The 18125-nt window shown below is 36.8% G+C and overlaps 1 protein-coding gene across 3 annotated transcripts in view; it reads right to left on the bottom strand.

Moving 5' to 3' along the window:
• Window positions 1-18125, bottom strand: part of HERC2 (HECT and RLD domain containing E3 ubiquitin protein ligase 2) — a 113405-nt gene that overhangs the window by 18718 nt on the left and 76562 nt on the right. For 2 of the 3 annotated variants that reach the window (XM_056327558.1, XM_056327557.1), the window contains exons 64-81: window positions 16454-16598; window positions 15507-15732; window positions 14486-14657; window positions 13722-13908; window positions 12789-12929; window positions 12180-12371; window positions 10320-10473; window positions 9502-9609; window positions 8266-8397; window positions 7529-7687; window positions 7322-7440; window positions 6860-6985; window positions 5858-6013; window positions 5599-5714; window positions 5278-5476; window positions 3893-4107; window positions 2973-3150; window positions 1119-1280 (exon numbers count right to left, since the gene is read on the bottom strand). In XM_056327558.1, the coding sequence (XP_056183533.1) occupies window positions 1119-1280; window positions 2973-3150; window positions 3893-4107; window positions 5278-5476; window positions 5599-5714; window positions 5858-6013; window positions 6860-6985; window positions 7322-7440; window positions 7529-7687; window positions 8266-8397; window positions 9502-9609; window positions 10320-10473; window positions 12180-12371; window positions 12789-12929; window positions 13722-13908; window positions 14486-14657; window positions 15507-15732; window positions 16454-16598 (2887 nt within the window). The remainder of the gene's footprint in view (window positions 1-1118; window positions 1281-2972; window positions 3151-3892; window positions 4108-5277; window positions 5477-5598; window positions 5715-5857; window positions 6014-6859; window positions 6986-7321; window positions 7441-7528; window positions 7688-8265; window positions 8398-9501; window positions 9610-10319; window positions 10474-12179; window positions 12372-12788; window positions 12930-13721; window positions 13909-14485; window positions 14658-15506; window positions 15733-16453; window positions 16599-18125) is intronic. The other variant, XM_056327559.1, reaches the window with a different exon arrangement.

The raw sequence follows: 18125 nt of genomic DNA on the forward strand, positions 1-18125 counted from the left end.
ATCAAAATGAAATCAAAGTTAATTAAGGAGGCTATAGTTTCATAGACTGCACTGTCTTAAGTAAAATATAATGTGCAAGTTGTGTCTGTATTTATATTTAGAAACTAAAATGTGTATGTAGATCATTTAGCACAGTTCTACTCCCTTCATCTTTCTATTTACTAAAACATTAAAAAGGAGCTCAGATTTGGCAGACTGTTGAAGATCATCTCCAGTGTGTTTTGCCAATAGATTGCAATTGCCCCTTAGTAGAAAAGGTAAGGCTCTGTCTCCAAATACTCAACATTAATCCTCCCTAGCTCACATAACACTGATGTGATTCTGCCAATGTAATAAAAACATTCAAAACTCCAGTACACTTTTCCTAGGTATTCTGTGTAGGTCCTTATGCCTCTTCACGATTAATCCTATAGGACTGATAATTGATGAAACATACACAAGCTAGTTTCATATCGTGTTACATCATGCCATAAGAAAACTTATTTGGGACAGACTGGTAGACTTTGTCCATTTAGAAACAGAATGAGACACCGTGTATTCAGGTAATAAAGTGTGATTCTGGACTAACAATCTAAAATCCACTGGGCACAGGTATACACAGTGACACTCACAAACACAATGTACATCTTCGTAACAAGTGCTGGAATTCAAATTAGATGGCTACATGGATTTCACTTGCAGCATGTGAAGAAATTCCAAGTCAACCATGCATTCACATGAAAGGTTTAATATAAAGTAAAACTACTTTTTAATCAATTGATACCCCTTTCTGAAATGAAGTTATGACTTCAGCAGTATTATGGAGATTTATTAACACAAGGAAACACAAAAATTTCTTGGCAAAATCTAACATTTTGATAGGAACCGAAATTAAAATGAGAAATATTGCTGGAACCAGCAATGCTCTCAAAAGAAGAAACATTTAAGCGCAACTTCAGCAGTCAAAACAAAATCTAAAGACTCGTCACTCTAGCCTACAAAGTTCATTCTTAACAACAATCAGAGAAACCCTGATGTCCCCAGATGGGTGGAAGTTTGCCCATACTGGCAAATCTGGTTTTGGCGTTCTCCATCAACCTCATGGTTTCTAAAACAATGAAAAAGTTACATTCAAATACCTTCATTGGTACTTTACAGCCGTCACTGCCTCCTCTCCCAAGTTTTCCATAATCTCCATCACCCCAGGACCAGACCGTATCATCATCAGTCAGACACAATGTCTGTGCATCCCCACTGCCACAGGCTATGTCAATCACACGGTAGCCCTGGAGAGCTTCCACCTGTAAAGAAGTCACCCATTTTTGTTCACAATAAAAGACTCAGCCATTTAGTTTCAGAAAAGATGACAAACTCAGCTTGGAGAGATGCTTCACTGGAACTGCAAGACTGAATCATCACAAGAACTAGCAAATAAAAGCAACTCAAAGGGCTTTGCTCTTTTCAAATCATCAAAATGAAAATTAACTGTATTTTAAATACTGGATTATTCTTTTTAATTAGTGAACTAGTTAAATTTTTTGACCTAAAAAGTCAGGGAAAACAATCCATACAAAACACATACGGTTATCCAAGACTATATACTATTGAAATAATTTCAGGCTCTCTGGGCGAGTACTGCATACAGCAAGATAAAAAGTAAGTCTTATTTTCAAATACTCTTTTACTAGTTTACAATTTTCTAGCACTTGGATCATAATCTGAATTTAATCAGCATCTTTTGAAATGCTGCCATCTACTGATGAAGTATGGGATTTGGATTCACAAAGTAAAAGGATGGTGACCCACATATAAACATCCGCCCCATCCTCACCCCTATTTGAAAGAGATCACAGGTAGCACAATCCATCATCCAAAGCAGCACTGAACTTCGCATACTTCCAACTTATTTACCTATTATCTATTTTCATACTAACCCAGAACACGGAGAGGGGAAAGATGTATAAAGATATATAGGAAAGGTGGGCAGATCTTGGTTTTTTGGGCGCAGAGGAATGAGAACATTTAGATACAGGTCATAAGGTCCCAAAGTGGACTAAGAATGTATGATACCTCATCCCACAAATTCAAGCACTGAAAACAGTTAACACTTGCATGAATAGAAATATATGCACAGAGCTATCAATAAAAAAATCCAAGCATTGTTTGATTCAATTATTTTCCTTTGCTGTATTTTCAGCAAGAGAACACATGTAGCAAAACGAACTCTTCATTTCAAAGACATGGCAGTGTTCTTAATACCACTATTCTAACATGAAGCTTTTACAGCCTAGTTCTAGGACTAGGAGTATGACAGTCTGAATTACAGCTTGTCAGCTAATCAGTATACTCATCCTTCCTACACTGCATACTGGCCAAGTTTGCAGATTTACCCCTGAAGAATCAAATGAAAACAGCCATCTTCTTCCTCAATAATTGCTTAACTCAAATTTCTTTAGCAAATAGCAATTAAATACTCCATAATTACTTCGGGTAAAATCTTACTAACAGTAAATACTTCAGTAACATCTCAGTATTCAACCATGAAAATTAAGAGTATAACTATTATGTCAGGAAAAAAAGAAGTTTGCTAGTGACTAAGTGGCCATCACTGGAATCACTGCTGTATTTTCCAGGAAGTAAACAATGAGGGAACCCAGGAGACAAGGAGCTCACCTGCTACTTTCAGTGCAAACTACTCCCGTGAAGGGGTGCAATTTACATACCGGGGGGTAGGGTGTTTGATTTGGGGTTTTCTTTAAGTCTTCTATAAAAGGGATTCCTTATAAGCTGTTTAGTGACCCCCAGCAAAGTTCTGCAGTTCCACTTTAGTTTTATTGTTCCAATCCATTCCAGTTTTCTAAAGCAACTCTTCATTCTTACAAATACATGCCACCATTTTGCCTTTTCATTCCTTACATGCAGAAATGCTAAAAATTACAGATCAGAAGGCAAGAACTGGACTAAGACTGTGTAGAACTCCAAAGGTTTCTTACCAATTTAGGTTTTAGTTGGTCCTCACTATCTCCATGCCCAAGGCGTCCGTATCTTCCCTTTCCCCACGTAAAAAGGTCTCCTGCAGCTGTAATACATGCACTGTGTGCTCCCCCGGCAGCAATGTCAACCACTTCTATACCTCTCAGAGATTCAATTACACGAGGACGGTCACAAGGGCTGAAATGAAAATACTTGTTTTGACAAAACTTTTCAACAAGGTATGGAGAGATGTTTTTAAAATGAGTACATGGACACCTAAAATAACTGAGTATTTGCTTTTGCTCCAGTTTAATAGCCTAAAGATTCATGTTTAATTAGCCATTCACAAATACTTCTAGAGGCCTGTAAAAGCTAGAAGTATTTTATCAGATGTTACACTACAGCATTACAGGTAAGCTGAAACTACAAAACCACTTCCATTAAAATCTAGTCAAAGCTAAGCATTTACCCTGGAAAATCAGTTCAATTTAAAATACATCAACAGAATTTCTAGCATAAAAATGTATTGTTGCCCCCATGCACTTCAGCATTTCTTCTTCTTTTTGGATCAGAACATTCTTACTTCTAACACAGCAGAACTTCTCATTAATGGAGACAACAATGTATGTAGAGATCAGAAGCAGAATAGCAATATTGCTCCCTGAAGTTCCACATACCTACAAGACAGATCCCAAAGGAAAGCCAATGGACTTCAGCATCCATAGATAAGTTAGAACACAATATCTACTTACAGAAATCCAAGTAACTGTACCTGAAAAATATTTTGTGATTCTCCAATTCTAAAATGTACGTTTCCGTATCAGTACTTAACATTGACTTCTACACATAGGCAGTACTCATACAACACTTCAAATACACAGCAACTATAACAAGTATCCACTAATACTTTTTTAAAATAACATTTCAAAGTGTTACTTACCTTCGGTTTCCATGACCAAGTTTACCATCTTCTGCTTCACCCCAAGAATAAACTTCTCCCTCAGAAGACAATGCCAAACAGTGCTTTCCTCCCGAGTTCACTGCAACTTTCTTTATGAACACATGCTGAATGGATTCCAGTAAAGTTGGAGTAGAAACTGACTCTGTTCCTCCAATTCCAAGCCTACCACCTGCTCCATATCCAGTAGCATACAGCTTTAAAGTGAAGAATAAAATTTAATTTCATTTGCCTCTTGAAGAATATTTGCTAGAGCTGTACAGAAGAGTTCTTAATGAATGTACACTAGAATACAATTAAAGGAAAGCCTGAAAAAAAGTTTCTTACATGCCTCTTACTTTGCTTCTTCTAGAAAATAAGAAATATTTTGAAATATTTTACAAAAAAAGTGTGAAAGTACAGCTATCTTCAAAGTCAATATGAACTATCGCTGACTTAAAGGGTTTTGTTTTAAATCCTAATGCTGATTTTGCAAAAGTGTCACGAAACCATAGCTTTGTGTGACAACATTACAAAATCACCTATCACCTGTAGGTCTCTCTCAAGCAGCACTACTCTAGTTTTCTTCCTTCTGTGGAATATACACACCTAAACACAGTTGCTTCTTCCCCTTCCATCCTATAAACACAGTTTTAAGTACTACTTTCCACTCGCTTTTTGTTTATCTGAAAGTAACTTCTCTCAACAGAATGATGTCAAGCAATGTCATTAACCTGTCCCTTACCTTGCTGTGAGTCATTAACAAGGATGATAGTGACTGCTGAGGAATCCTTACAGTATCTCACTAGATGAAACCGTTACAGAAAGCTCTCGCTAAAATTTTCAATCACATACTTAACACAAAGCTGCAACCTGTATTTAAAATAGGGACTTTTTCAAATTCGTGCACTTATTTTTTTCTTCCATACCTTACACTAAACCTCCGCATGGTGTTCTTCCTTTTCAATCGGGATTTAAGCATCTGCAAATTATATCCCACAATATCTACCTTACAGGCATTTAGCCAACTGTGAACAATCTTCAATTACACCTCTCCCGTCAGAGACACATAATCACCACATTTCACTGTCTGTCCTGTTTTCGGGGATTCTGAGCACATCATCTGTCTTCAGCTTTGTTTTCCAAAACATGATCACAGTTTTGAATTGAGAACTAAAACACATGTCTTGTTTCATGCATTTAATGCTACAATACACTGAATTCCTAGACTGCACTGGTGGAGTTGGTATAGTTCAGTTTCTTTAAAAAAACCTCACAAAACTACTACTGCTAACAATAGTAATAATTTTTTGTATAGCCAAACCCATCATTCTGACTGAGGATGAAGTTTTTCAAGGGAGTCTAATAGTCACTTGTTGTATCCTTACTTTCCCATCAGCAGTCACTGCAAACAAAGTCTGTTCACCACCGATTAACTGCACTGGTCGAAGGGTAGCAAGGGCTTCACATGGAGTTGGGACTTTGACTTTTGCCCCTTCAATCCCACCAAGTTGTCCTCTGTGATTATGACCCCAACCATAAATAGTTCCGCTGCCTCCCGCTGAAAGTGTCCAATCATCAGGTCGTCTGCAGAAAATGCAAAACAAACAGAATTTTAAAAGAGCTTTTAAAAAGCCAACAACAATGCTATTTATCATTGTATGACGAAGCACCACAAGACCAAACCAATGACAGTTGAAAGAAATCACCTATTCATCCACTGAACAAGCTGCTCATCCTGTTCTCTCTTAAAGACATCATGGCACTCATGAAGAACATCCATATTTTCATTATCTGCCATTAATTCTCGTATTTTCTTTGCCACCTGTAAAATATTTTGCATTAAACAACATTATTCAAACTATCAGTTACTCCTATCACAGCTAGCATAAAAAAGATGTACCGGAAGTGGTTTAAGTGAAACACTTCCATACATTCCACAAATCATTTCAAACATTCTTGCATTACCTCATCAAGGAAAAGACGAGGTAATGGTGTCCTTTTATCTAAAGCCACAGCTACCCTGGATGCCATACAGTATCTCCTGAACCAGGCCCATTTGTGCGTCTCTGCGCAGCAAGGGAGAGTGTCCAACTCCAGATCACAAGCAAGCGCCACAAGCACCTACAAGCAATCAAAACCATTTTAGAGATGTATCAAAAATGTGCAATGAAAAGCAATATGCATTTCATGCAGCTCAGCAGCTCACAGACTAGTAGGGCTGGAAGACAAAGACATGTAAAGTGCAAGTGACATTAAAAGCCATCTTCGCTACCTTCATTGATGGGGCAGCATCAAGTAATACCCACACTATCTCACACTGTTAGCACCCAATTTCCTGCTCCAATCCAGATATTTTCAAACACACCCTGTGAAAAACTCCTAGATCAATTAACTTTTCCATATCAAATACAATGTCCTGAACTTTTTATACTCCATTTCTAAACCAAGCCTCCTTCCTACAATTGGAAATTGATTTGATTAGATTTCAAATCAATGTTACTGATGAAGATTGTGAAAAATGGATTACTTCTTCCCTGTATAAACTTTTACGTATTTTAAGAATTTCTCTTCCTGAAGACAGTTAAGTCCTCTTAGTTTAACTTTTACCACATGGGAGGCTTTTTCAGCCCGAACAGCTTTCCTTTTAAGACATTCTTATTTGTTCCAACTAGATGTAAATGAAACTTTCAGGAGTATTTAAATAAATAAAATATACAACACTATTAGGACAACTCAGAATTCACTTACCAAAAAGTGTAGTCTGCTGTACTTAAAGACATTTTTCTTAACCACATACCTCTGCCTAGCTAGGTACTCCTTGTTTGTATATTTAATTCTCCTTTCAGAAGTAGTATTCTGATTTGGTCAGAAAATGTTTCCAATACAGGACTAGGTGAACTTACCATGTCTCACAAAAAAAAATCCAGAACTATAGTAATGAATTCTTTACTGATTCTACTCCATTACCTTAAAGAAAGGGCTGTGCAGCAACTGTTTGCCACCTCTCACAATGGGGTCTTCATAGTCAAACTGTCGCTGCAAAGCTTCTGGAAGACCTTTAACCAAAGCAGCTAAAGCACTCCCTGTGAAACTCTAGAAAAACCACAGAAAAGTTAGCCTTACTATATGTATTACAAAAAGCACATTATTTAGATGACCATGACAAAACATTAGTAGCTTCCATTTCCTAACACAAAAGCATTTCTATTGCTTTGTAGCAATTCCAAAAGTACATCTATACAGTATTGGAAATAGCCATTTCTTTCTAAAATGGAGTATCTTTACAAACTTGCAGACCCATGCAAGAAGGCTATTTATTTGCCCATTTCCTACTTTGTCATTAACAACAAAAAATCAGAGCTAGCATTTCAATGCTTCACATATATCTTAACATGAAAAAATGACGGGCAAGCACCACTGCCTTCTTACCAGAGCCCGTGTTTCTCCATCATTATCCCCTAGAATCCGGTTGATGTTAATAGACTGGCCAAACTCCGTTGTGAGCAGTTTCCGTAGTCTCTGCAAGGCCCACATTCTGTGGCCAGCAGCTAAGGAAACATAAGCACACAAAGAATGCAATTACTTAAAGCAATCATTTTAACTTCTAACAGATTTAATTTTAAAGACTACACCTACCTAATGCACTCAGTTGAGCACAAGCTGCAAGAGAAGCTGCCAAGCGAGGAACTATACTCCTGTTGGAAGCAAAATTTAAGCGAAAATCCAACAAACACGTAACCAGATCCATCGAGGGACATGAAAGAATGCAACGATCTGAGAGAAGGTCTTTAGGGCCTGCAAGAAACAAAAAGCAAAAACAAATGAAAAAAGAGGTGGGGAAGATTCATCCTCAGACTGAAATAAATACAGAACATAGGCAGGATTTAGCTGACCAAAACACAGTCTAGCTTGCCAGTCTGTATCTGAGTTGGTCCATTCCACTTCCCTTTGAAGGGACTGGAAGGAGGAGGCACTTCATGTATAATTCATCTATTTCCAAAACAGATGCATTAAACGCAAAAAAACCCCACACCAATCCAAAACAAACAGGAAAAACACCCAAAACCCCCACAACTCCAAAAGAATTTCAGATTAATTGTGCCTCCAAAGTATCCTCTCTATCCTGTCTTCACTGATTAAGAGGCAAACTGGAGCGATTACAAAATATTTTTATCTCTTCCCTATATACAAGTGCATCTTCTCAGGAAATATTTTCAACAAACTCCTAAATACGAATGAAAACATTTTCTTAGTGTGAATGCAAATGAACTCTTGAACTTCAGCATGTAAATACCATGCATTAAATGCAACTGCGAAGAACAGACAAGTAAATCTACTCTCTTGCCCTTCTGTAAATATCTTATATACCTTACCTGCAGCTGGCATGATAGGGTAAACAGTGAATCGCCATCCCCATCCATTCACAGAACCATCACTGATGAACTTCCACTTTAGTTCATCCCCTGGAATTCGCAATTCACTAGACCAATCTGACCACTCACGACCTGTTACGATAAGTAATATGAACATATTCATCTGCACTGTCTGAGCTGATATGCAAGCCATTCACCAACAGCAACTTCCTTCCATGGTTATATATTATAAACATCACATAAATGCATTCAAGAAAGAAAAGCTATGTAAAGCACAAGTACATACAGAAGTTATAGCAACAAAACTTGCTTCTTGAAACAGTTCAATTAGCACTGCTAACATACATTCAAAAGACAATTTTAAGAGCTCAATAAAATCCAGTCTTATTTTCAAATTATTTTTTCATATTAGAAAAATATATAACAGCATATTCATTAAATTATGCTTTGCAGCTTTTTCCAGCCAGGAAATATCTCAATAATGGAACACACGTGCATCTGAAACAGTCTGGGAAAAGAAGGAGAGGAAAAAAAAAAAAAAAAGTAATTTGGTCAATAGTAAAAGCTCACTTCACGACTGCTCAGAAACACTAAGCACAGGCAGCAACTACTGAGACCCTTGCACTGATGTAACATATGAGTAAGTTCAATGTAAAATTTTATGAGATTACTACTGAAAATTAATAGTACTTAAAAATTAAATCAGAAGCAAGATAAAAGATGTGAAGATTTGATGTAGCATCGCATAATTAGGCCAGCACAGAGAATAGGAAAAGAGCACCTAGCTATTATTTTGGGCATTCGACAGCAGAAGAGCATTTGTCTTGACTGCATGAAAGCTCAAATTTCTCTAAGTACGACTTGAAAAAGAAAAAAGCTAACAAAAGCAGTACCCTTTTCCAGTTGTGTTCCACTTTGTTAAAATATACTTTGATTACACAAAAATTCACATATGTTGGCAGGGGTGCTAAACTGATTTTTTTGCTCTCTAACTGCTCTTAGGAAGAGCATGACAAGATGCTCTTTTGAGAGCTTCTCTATATTCAAAGATGCAAGATCACTCTTACATGTCTGTGTCTAGACCCTGCATGTTTTTTAGTTTAAAACAGAGTAACAATTTACATAGTTTTTCCTGATATCCCTCACAGAAAGTCAGTCACAGACAGTGGTACATTTCAATCAGCATTTAACAGTAAATCACACAAGACATTTTTGAAAAGCACTAGCTCTCATAACCTGATCGGACGGAAACAATTCTGTTGACACCATCCATTATGGTGAGTGGATCATGACGCCGCTCTGTAGAACACTGGCGATCAAATTCTACCCTCAGTCCCTCAGCACCTAAACAGCAACAAAGAGTTTACACATTTCTACAGAGCAATCACTACCACAAGCAAGTGCAGTACTTCAGAAATCCACATGAAATCAAACAGCTGTTTGGAAGCCACAGCACTCATTAATAAAAATAACTTCCTTTGGTTTAAAGACATTATTTGTCCATAATTTCTTCTTCTTGAAAGGCTTACATCATAGCAAGCTCACCTGAGTAGGGACTAGCAGACAGAAGACTATAATCAGAACATTACAAACTAAAGTTGCAACAGACAAAAAAAGGTCTGTTTACAGTTAAGGCAAATAGCTCTTTGTTGCCTGTACCTTTTGATAAATACTAGGTAACATACTGAAGGAAGCACTAAGTGAAAAGACAGTGTTAAAACAGGAAAGTATTTCCCTAATGCTCAAGACTATAAGACAGATGTTCAATTACTGTCCCTGAAAAAGACTCAGTCCTTCTCAGGTACGTAACTGAACAGAATACAGCAATCATATACAGCTGCAGTCACAGCCCGTGAACCCAAAAATGCGTATTTCACAGGACTGAAGCATTCATGCAGTATGTAAGTGTTTTAAGAAAGACTTTATTATAGTGACATGATACATAACATGGCTTTAAAAGTTCAATACGCATTTTTGCAAGCTAAGGAAAACTTTTCTGCATGCAAGCTTGAAAACAGCTGTATTTCATTAATGTAACTCTAAGAATTCTATACCTGGTATTTTAACTGTGCCACTAGAAGATGTATCATCAGTATATGGATGGCTGCTTTCTACCACAACTGGTTGCGAAGAGAGGCGACCACTTTGTGAATCAGTTGCTACATCTTCTAGTTCAGTAACACAAAGCTCCAACAACATATCAGCAACCTAAGAAAAGAAAAACATACACTTTATGAAAAGTAAGATTGATTAGTCCAAGAAATCTAAGCCAACTACTATTCTTCCCATATTTAAAATAAATAAATCACTTGTTTTCTGAATTCTGATTAATAAATCAGACTCATTCAAAAAACGTTCTTTTTGGTGTTGTTAAAGCCAGATGAACTCGTAAAACTAAAAGCCAAACCTACGTTTCCAATAAGTAAATGACAACACAAATAATTGCTTACCCTTACATAAAAATACCAAACTGAAATCTAAACTGTAAAGCGTAGGCCAAGAAATTAATGAAAGGTGTAAATATTCAACCACTACGTAATACTGCAAAACACTCTTTAGAGAAAATCTCAGTAGTACTCACTTTTAAAGAGCACTTTCAAATAAAATTTGACTCTCAAGGTCAAAGAAAAACAACCAACCAACACCCAACAACAACAAGAGAAAAACCCAAACCACAAAAAACACCCACAACATTGTTCAGCTTTACACTATTAACGCTACAAGCAAAAAAACCAGAATTAATGTATTCATACATATATAGCATGCATTTAACTGGGGTGGGAAGGGAATATAACTACATCTTAAACCAAGAACATGGGTATAAGATAGCCGATCAATGAAAACCAGGGTGCAGGGAAAGTAGCAGTTTGAAAATACCACTCAAGTGCCTCTGCATGAATAGCATCAGTTAGGCACTCCTACAGTCCTAGTTTACTCAGGACAGAGATAGCATAAGATTTCAATGTTTAAAACTGAAGCAGTCTTGTCATTTATACCATTAATAAATAAATAAAAATTCTCGGATTCAATGTGCACTCCTTAGCGAAGTCACTATTCATCATTTTGGTTAGTGAAGCCAAGTTTAATAAAAGAACACAAAAATCAGCTTTGCATAATCACTTCTGATGTTTCAAACCAGTCTTGAGCAATGCAAAGCCGTAAATTAACTACATCTTATGAGCATCTTAAAGAAGTGCACTGTTACTCATTAGAAAAAATTGTTTAATGGGTAAAGCTACAACAAACATTAAACAACTTTCAGTTCATTAGCACAAGGAGATATTCTATAATTTATGATTTGTAACATTCTTTCATATAGCTGCTGGTATCCAATATTAACAGTATTTATTAGTTCTGTTTGTTTGTTGTCCCCAAAAAACTCACGCCTGTGGATACCTTGGAAATAGGTAGAAACTTCAATGCATCAAACTTAAATCTTAAAAATTAAGAAGAATTATGATATTGTTAACAGTATATGAACAGCATTTTTAGCTAGCAATGAAGACTGCATCAGTTTGAGAAATAAACTCAGATGCAAACCAAAACCAGTATGTAAGTTTTTAAACTAACATTCCACAGATCCAGGAAATAGGCTTGGTTAATTCAGCTTCATTCCAATAGCCACAGCCACTTGTCCAACACATAAATACATTTCATTAAGCTTCTATTTTAATGTCTAATTGCAGCATGACAGACGAGGAAATAGTCTGTCACTGACATTTGCAGCACATGCATATATTCATGTAGTATTTCCAGTAAAATCATTAAGCTTCACATGCATTCAAGTTCAAGTCAAATCTTCGTGTTTATTAAGTTTCTCAGTACGCTGAACTGCACTTCAAATACAAGAAAATACTCTAGTAAGCTATTACTAAAAAGTACATAGTTCAAATGCAAAAGAAACAAAACCTGACCTGTGGGTAAGCTGTGCCCATACCAGACAGCACAGCTGAAAGAACATCTCTTCCCTTGTCACCTGCTCTGTTGGACACAGCAAGCTTTAGCAGGTCAACCATGACTCGCGTGTCATCTGGTACTAAGAGACTAGTAAACTCATCCAAGTACTGCGGTTCTGGGCCAGATACTTTACTTTGACTTTCTACATCCTACGAAACAAATTGCAGAAATATTTAGACAGTGAAGATGAAAGAAATATTTCACTGAATCTGAACAAGTTAACTTGTCTGAAGAAGTTCAAAGGTAGTTTAAAACACACTTTATAAACCTGGGATTATATGGCCCCAAATTATTGTTAAACCCATTCCTCAAATGAAAAAGCATTCCTAAAACTAACCTACTTTAGCATCAAGACACATACACAAAACCCAAAAAAACTCCACAGAACACCCATCCTAAAAAATACAAAACAAAACAAGAACACCCACACAACAGCACTGTCTTCGAAATGATTTTAAAAAACGCACTAATTTATGGCATAACTTTAAAAGCACAAAAAAAAAAAAACCTGCTTGATAAAAGCATGGTAAGGAGTTAAGTTTTAAGGAAGGTATTAATAACATTACTTCTTTGGTTTTTGTCATGGTTTCTGCAATGATACTGGCAGCTCCAGGATCATCTGTGACTGGAATGAAAGGACGAGAAGATGCAGCAGCAGCTGAGGGAGTTACAGCAGATGGTGTCACAGCATCTTCTGAGGAAACAACCTAGCCAAAACAAACCATTAACAAAAGCTGCAACAAAATACTGTAAAACCTTGTAAGAGTCTAACTATTTATTAGAAGGGCTTTATTAGAAGGGCTTACGTTGAAAGATAGCAACAATTTAAAACCAGCCATAAATTCAGAACCAAGATATGCTCCCTGTATTTTTAGCTTCTATTTTATGTTCCTAGCTCAGCAAATCAGCCAACACCCTCCTCAATACCAGCTGCTAGAAAAGCATACAATAAAACATGAGTGCCTGCAGAAAAGTCTACAACGTAGAAGACAAGCCCTAATAATACATGTCAAATTAACCATTTGTTAAAGGAAACGATCTCTTCATAGCAAGCCTTTTTTCCTGCTTCTGTGAGCAGTTGGGAATCAGAGCAGAATTCTATTCAGGCCCTCCTGTCTACATTAGTTGATACAAGTTTACAATTAAATTTCATTAAATAATGGTTAAATATAAGTTTAGTCTTGACTTTTTTTTGTTTTTAAAGATTGCGCCTGTGAAATGAATTTAATATCTGATCAAATGGTTAATATGTTCATGCTAACTCTAAAATACTACTAGAAATCATCACAATTGCATTTAAATGACAGTGCGTTCTGAGAGTTCAAAACTGATTCCACACCGAAATTTTAGTTTTTCCAAATCTGACACATGCAGACTACCCACTCCTGAAATTAAAGCATGAAAGAACTGTTTAAGCTCTGTTACTATCAAACTAAACAAGACAATATTTTTCGGCTTTACTGTTAAACACTGATGGAGAAATTAATCTGACACTTTACCTCTCCTCTCCTGTCCTGCCATGGGTTTGGGCTCAGCCTCTCTTCTATATCTCCTCCAAGCGTGCATTCATCTCCATTTGCAGGGCTTCCTGTAGAAGTAGCATCTGAGGGGGGGGCTGGTGATGACGAGGGACATTCTACTGGTGCAATCATACTTGCAGGCATCAATGCTCCAACAACTGCATCCCTGAAATCATTTAGGGCAGATAAATATAAAACTAATTATACTCTCTTGTTGAACTCAGAAGAAGTGGCATTAGCTTGTCTTAATAAAATAAGGAAAGGTTTCCAAGGTCAGGAATTTAGAGACTAGTTAACTCCATTCTCCTTTGGGCCCGATGCTTAAATACTGTGTTTTAAGGCCACTATTTTACCTAAGTTCCTCTTCATAAGTTTTAGCACAAATACTTTGTTCCCTACCAACAACATGGAGGGCACCTTAATGTTTCACTGTTGTTTCAACCTTGGCCCCACTGCTTCCCTCCATATCGTCTATCATGATTTACTTACACTCCTTTTACATGATTTACTTGAGCATTGCTAAATAAACATTTTTTTCCCCCCAGGCACTGGGGAGCTTCTGTAAAGAGAACACAACAGCATAAAGCTAACATCAACATGAAAAGAAAGTTTAAATGAAGTTTGGGCCTATCCTGAGGAGTCCAGATTTGTTAAACAATTTATACTGACTCAGAGAGACCCTAACAGATGGTAAATTATATCATCTTTTGGTCTGCAAAGGACAGAAATGTTTGCATGCCTACCTGGCATACATGATTTGTAAAGCCATCAGTATGTGAGATAATGCCTGCTGTTTGGCAACATTCCCATCAAGTGACAGGAGAATCTTAGCAAGGGAAGGGCGATTCGGCTTGGAACTGTTTGCCCCACTAATTTTGTTACTGGCAGCAGAAGAATCTGCATCTGAAGGAACACCTGGAGTGAGGGGGAAAAAAAAAAAAAAAAAAGACAGCATACCTTTTTTTAATGGTATAATACATAACAACAAAATAGATAAATCAGTTCCAGTTAAGTCAGAAAGATGATTGTAAAACTAATTCTACAGTAGATTCTTAAAATGCAGTGCCTACAGTTACAACATTGAAGTCAATACTAAGGCTTTGCAATAAGGGCTTTCATGAAACAGTGTACTACCTTCTTATTTACTCATGAAGATTAAGGTAATACAGTATAAATATTTTGGTGATCAGCATCTAAAACAAGTTTTACTTACACAGAAATTTCTCAAATAGCAAGAATATTTATTAGATACCCTTAAAAATATCAATCAAATCCTATATATATATAATCCTTGCTCTTTTTTAAATGCATTGCCTTGTTCACAATTAGCAAAATGTTTGGGGCTGTTTTGCCTCCTTAATTCTTAAGTCGCTTACCTGAGAAACAAAAGGTAACATAACATCAAGAATTAGAGAAAGAGATAACATTTAAGACTACCAATATTACAGCAGCATCCATCTACCATTACCTCCATAAAGCTCTGGGACATTTGATAAAAGCATATTGCATTTTAATTTCCTGAAGAAAGGTCAAATTAATGCTACTTCTGAACAAGACCTTTACAACTTTCACTTTCAGGAAGAGATTTTGTTGATTTTTTTTTGGAGGAGTGTATATTTTTTTGTTGTTTTGTGGCGTTTTTCTAAAAGACAGTTCTGTTTTTGCACTCTATCACCTATTAAACCACACACAGAGCGAACTCTCCAATGGCATAAAAAAAAAACAACACCCACAACCAACCAACATAAGGCAATAAATACCAACCAAGATAAGAAGCACCCAAAGGGTCCCTCGCTGTCTGGAAAAGGACTGGTTCATGAACAGATGGTGTAGCTACATCCACTGTTGTCCATGCTACACTGTGGGAAGACCCACAAGCAACCCGAGTGATTTTCTGGCCTTCCAAGCCCTGGACAAGAGTGGGCTTTCTATTGACTGTAGTAGTTCCATTGCCTTGCTGCCCATGGTCATTGTCACCCCAAGCATAAACCTGCCAGTAAACATTTCCACATATTACTTTGCTTCATTGGTTGCCGCATTTAATATTTTTCTTAAAAATTCCTACAAAGGAATCTTAGTGATTTGTATTATTAAAATCTGACACTGTAGAGAACCTATTGCCATGACTTCCCCCCCCCCCTCCATTAAATAATGCAGGTATTATCATACACTTGAAAAAAAATTTAAAAAAAAAAGAAAAAATTATAGCAGCATTTTATCAGATGATTCATAAATCACCACCAATTCATAAATCATCAGTTGATTCATAAATTATTCAATGTTCACAGTGAACAGTAAGTTAGAAGAATTAGTTGCATAGTAATTACATTGGGGATCTGAATAAATACTATGATGATAATGCTGGATCACTGCAGAAAAACCTGTCCAGAATACTGTGACTGCTTCTGTATTTCGACAGTGGGAAGCAGGGAACTGATCATGAGATAACACATAAGCTAGGAAAACATTACAAAAGCTACTACAACAACAAAAACATTTAAACTCCAACAGTAATACAAAAGCTAATATATTTTAAATTACAATCATGGTTATATTTTACTCAAGACTTTAAAAAGGAAATAAATATCATTAGAAACTTTTATTCCATTTAATCAGCACTGACGCTATTACACTCTTCCTCCTCAACAATTTAGGTTTAACCCTTTCTGGATGAAGGAAAAAAGGGAAAAGAAGGACAATGCACAACGTACCTGTCCAGTGTCAGTAACTGCTAGACAATGGAGTGCGCCTACAGCCACATGCACAATCTTTTTACCTCTCAGTCCTTCCACAACTTGTGGCTTTCGAACATGCACATCTGTGCCATGGCCTAGCCTAAAGTAGTCACCCTTACCCCTGCAACAGATAGTAAGTGTAAAATTCAAAACAATTCCACTGTTTACACATTCCTCTGTCAACGCAGCTTCCCAAACCAAAATACTTATAATACTTACAAAATCAATGTGTTTTCATAGACTTGGGACAGATTTATATTACAGAGGATAAATCTAACAATAACAGACTCTCTAAATCTACTCTCATGAAAAAAAACAAACCCAGGAACTAACATGTTTTCAGAATTGAGTTTTTTCCACACTGTTGCAAGCCTCAATATAGGTTCTAAAGCCTCCATAATTTAAATTCTCTAAAGCTGTTACACAAACTGCACTAAAAAGACACCACAGGCAAAAGTGATGTACAGAGAAAAAAAAACTTGACATTTCTTCTACTGTGTTTTTAGTAGCCATTCAATCAGTTCTGCTCTTCACCACCACCAATTTTTCTCAAAAAAGGTTATGTTACACTGGAGACTAGTATGATGCCTACAAAAAGTTGTAACACATACATTGTGACTTCTCCCTCAAACCAGCACAAATTCAAGAAGTCTCAAAGCAACTCAGCCACCCTTAAGTGCAGGCATGCACAGCTGAAACAGAGGCAAAAAAACTCCTTGTAGACCTGTAGCATCATGAAGTAGCTGTAGGTTTTATGACTACACATAACACTGTTAAGACAAGCTGGGGGAAGGAAGGAATGAACGAACAAAAATTTTGCAAAACGTTCTTAAAGACTGCCAATTCCCTTTCCTCTTACTCCTTTTGTCACTCAAAAAAAAAAAATTTAAGAGGGGGAAAGCGACAGGGAAAAATACAGTTTCCAGTGGCCACTCAGAAATGACACCTCTGCTAAAAGTTTTTCTCCCTTTCAAAAGAAGTTACTTATTGAAAGAGAAGCTTTGTGGATTTCTCTTCATATCATTCATCAACTGCTCAAAAACAATGACAAAAATTACTATTTTAAGTCTTCTTAGTTCTGATATACGTCGAACAGGTCAGTCTTATTACACAAGGATGGGGTAAGACCTTGATCTGGTTAGAGCTGTGATTTTGACCTGCCATACAGTAAGCTCTCAAATTTTACAGAATTATTTATAAACTCAAAAAACCAAGTTTTTGTTGTCTTGTTTCTGTGTTGTTTTGAACACACAGAAGACAAGTAAGAAGGGTTTCTAAATAACTTTGTGATCACTTCATACCAGTTCTTGCTTCAAGGGATCATTACTGACAACTCAGTGGCCTTCTGAGCAGCAACGAGCTCTGTAGAGACCCTGTGTTCCCAAGGAAGTTCATCCCATCTCCTCTGAACTTTAGCTTACTTCCTTACTCTACTACAGCCTTACTCTCTCAGTCTCTGCTTTAGCTGTAGGCTACATATGGCAAACAATAATTCCCAGGTTCTGTTTTTCCCACTCCACTCCAAAGTCTTGAATTACAGGGTTTTTTACAGTCCTTTACAGGCTCCATTGCTCCCAAGAGAGGGAATGCTCTTCCCCTTCCTCCACTCATTAAGACCCAGGCATCCTAACAGAGTACAATATACAAC

The sequence above is a fragment of the Falco biarmicus genome, chromosome 2 (assembly GCF_023638135.1).
Source record: "Falco biarmicus isolate bFalBia1 chromosome 2, bFalBia1.pri, whole genome shotgun sequence".
Lineage (NCBI taxonomy): Eukaryota > Metazoa > Chordata > Aves > Falconiformes > Falconidae > Falco > Falco biarmicus.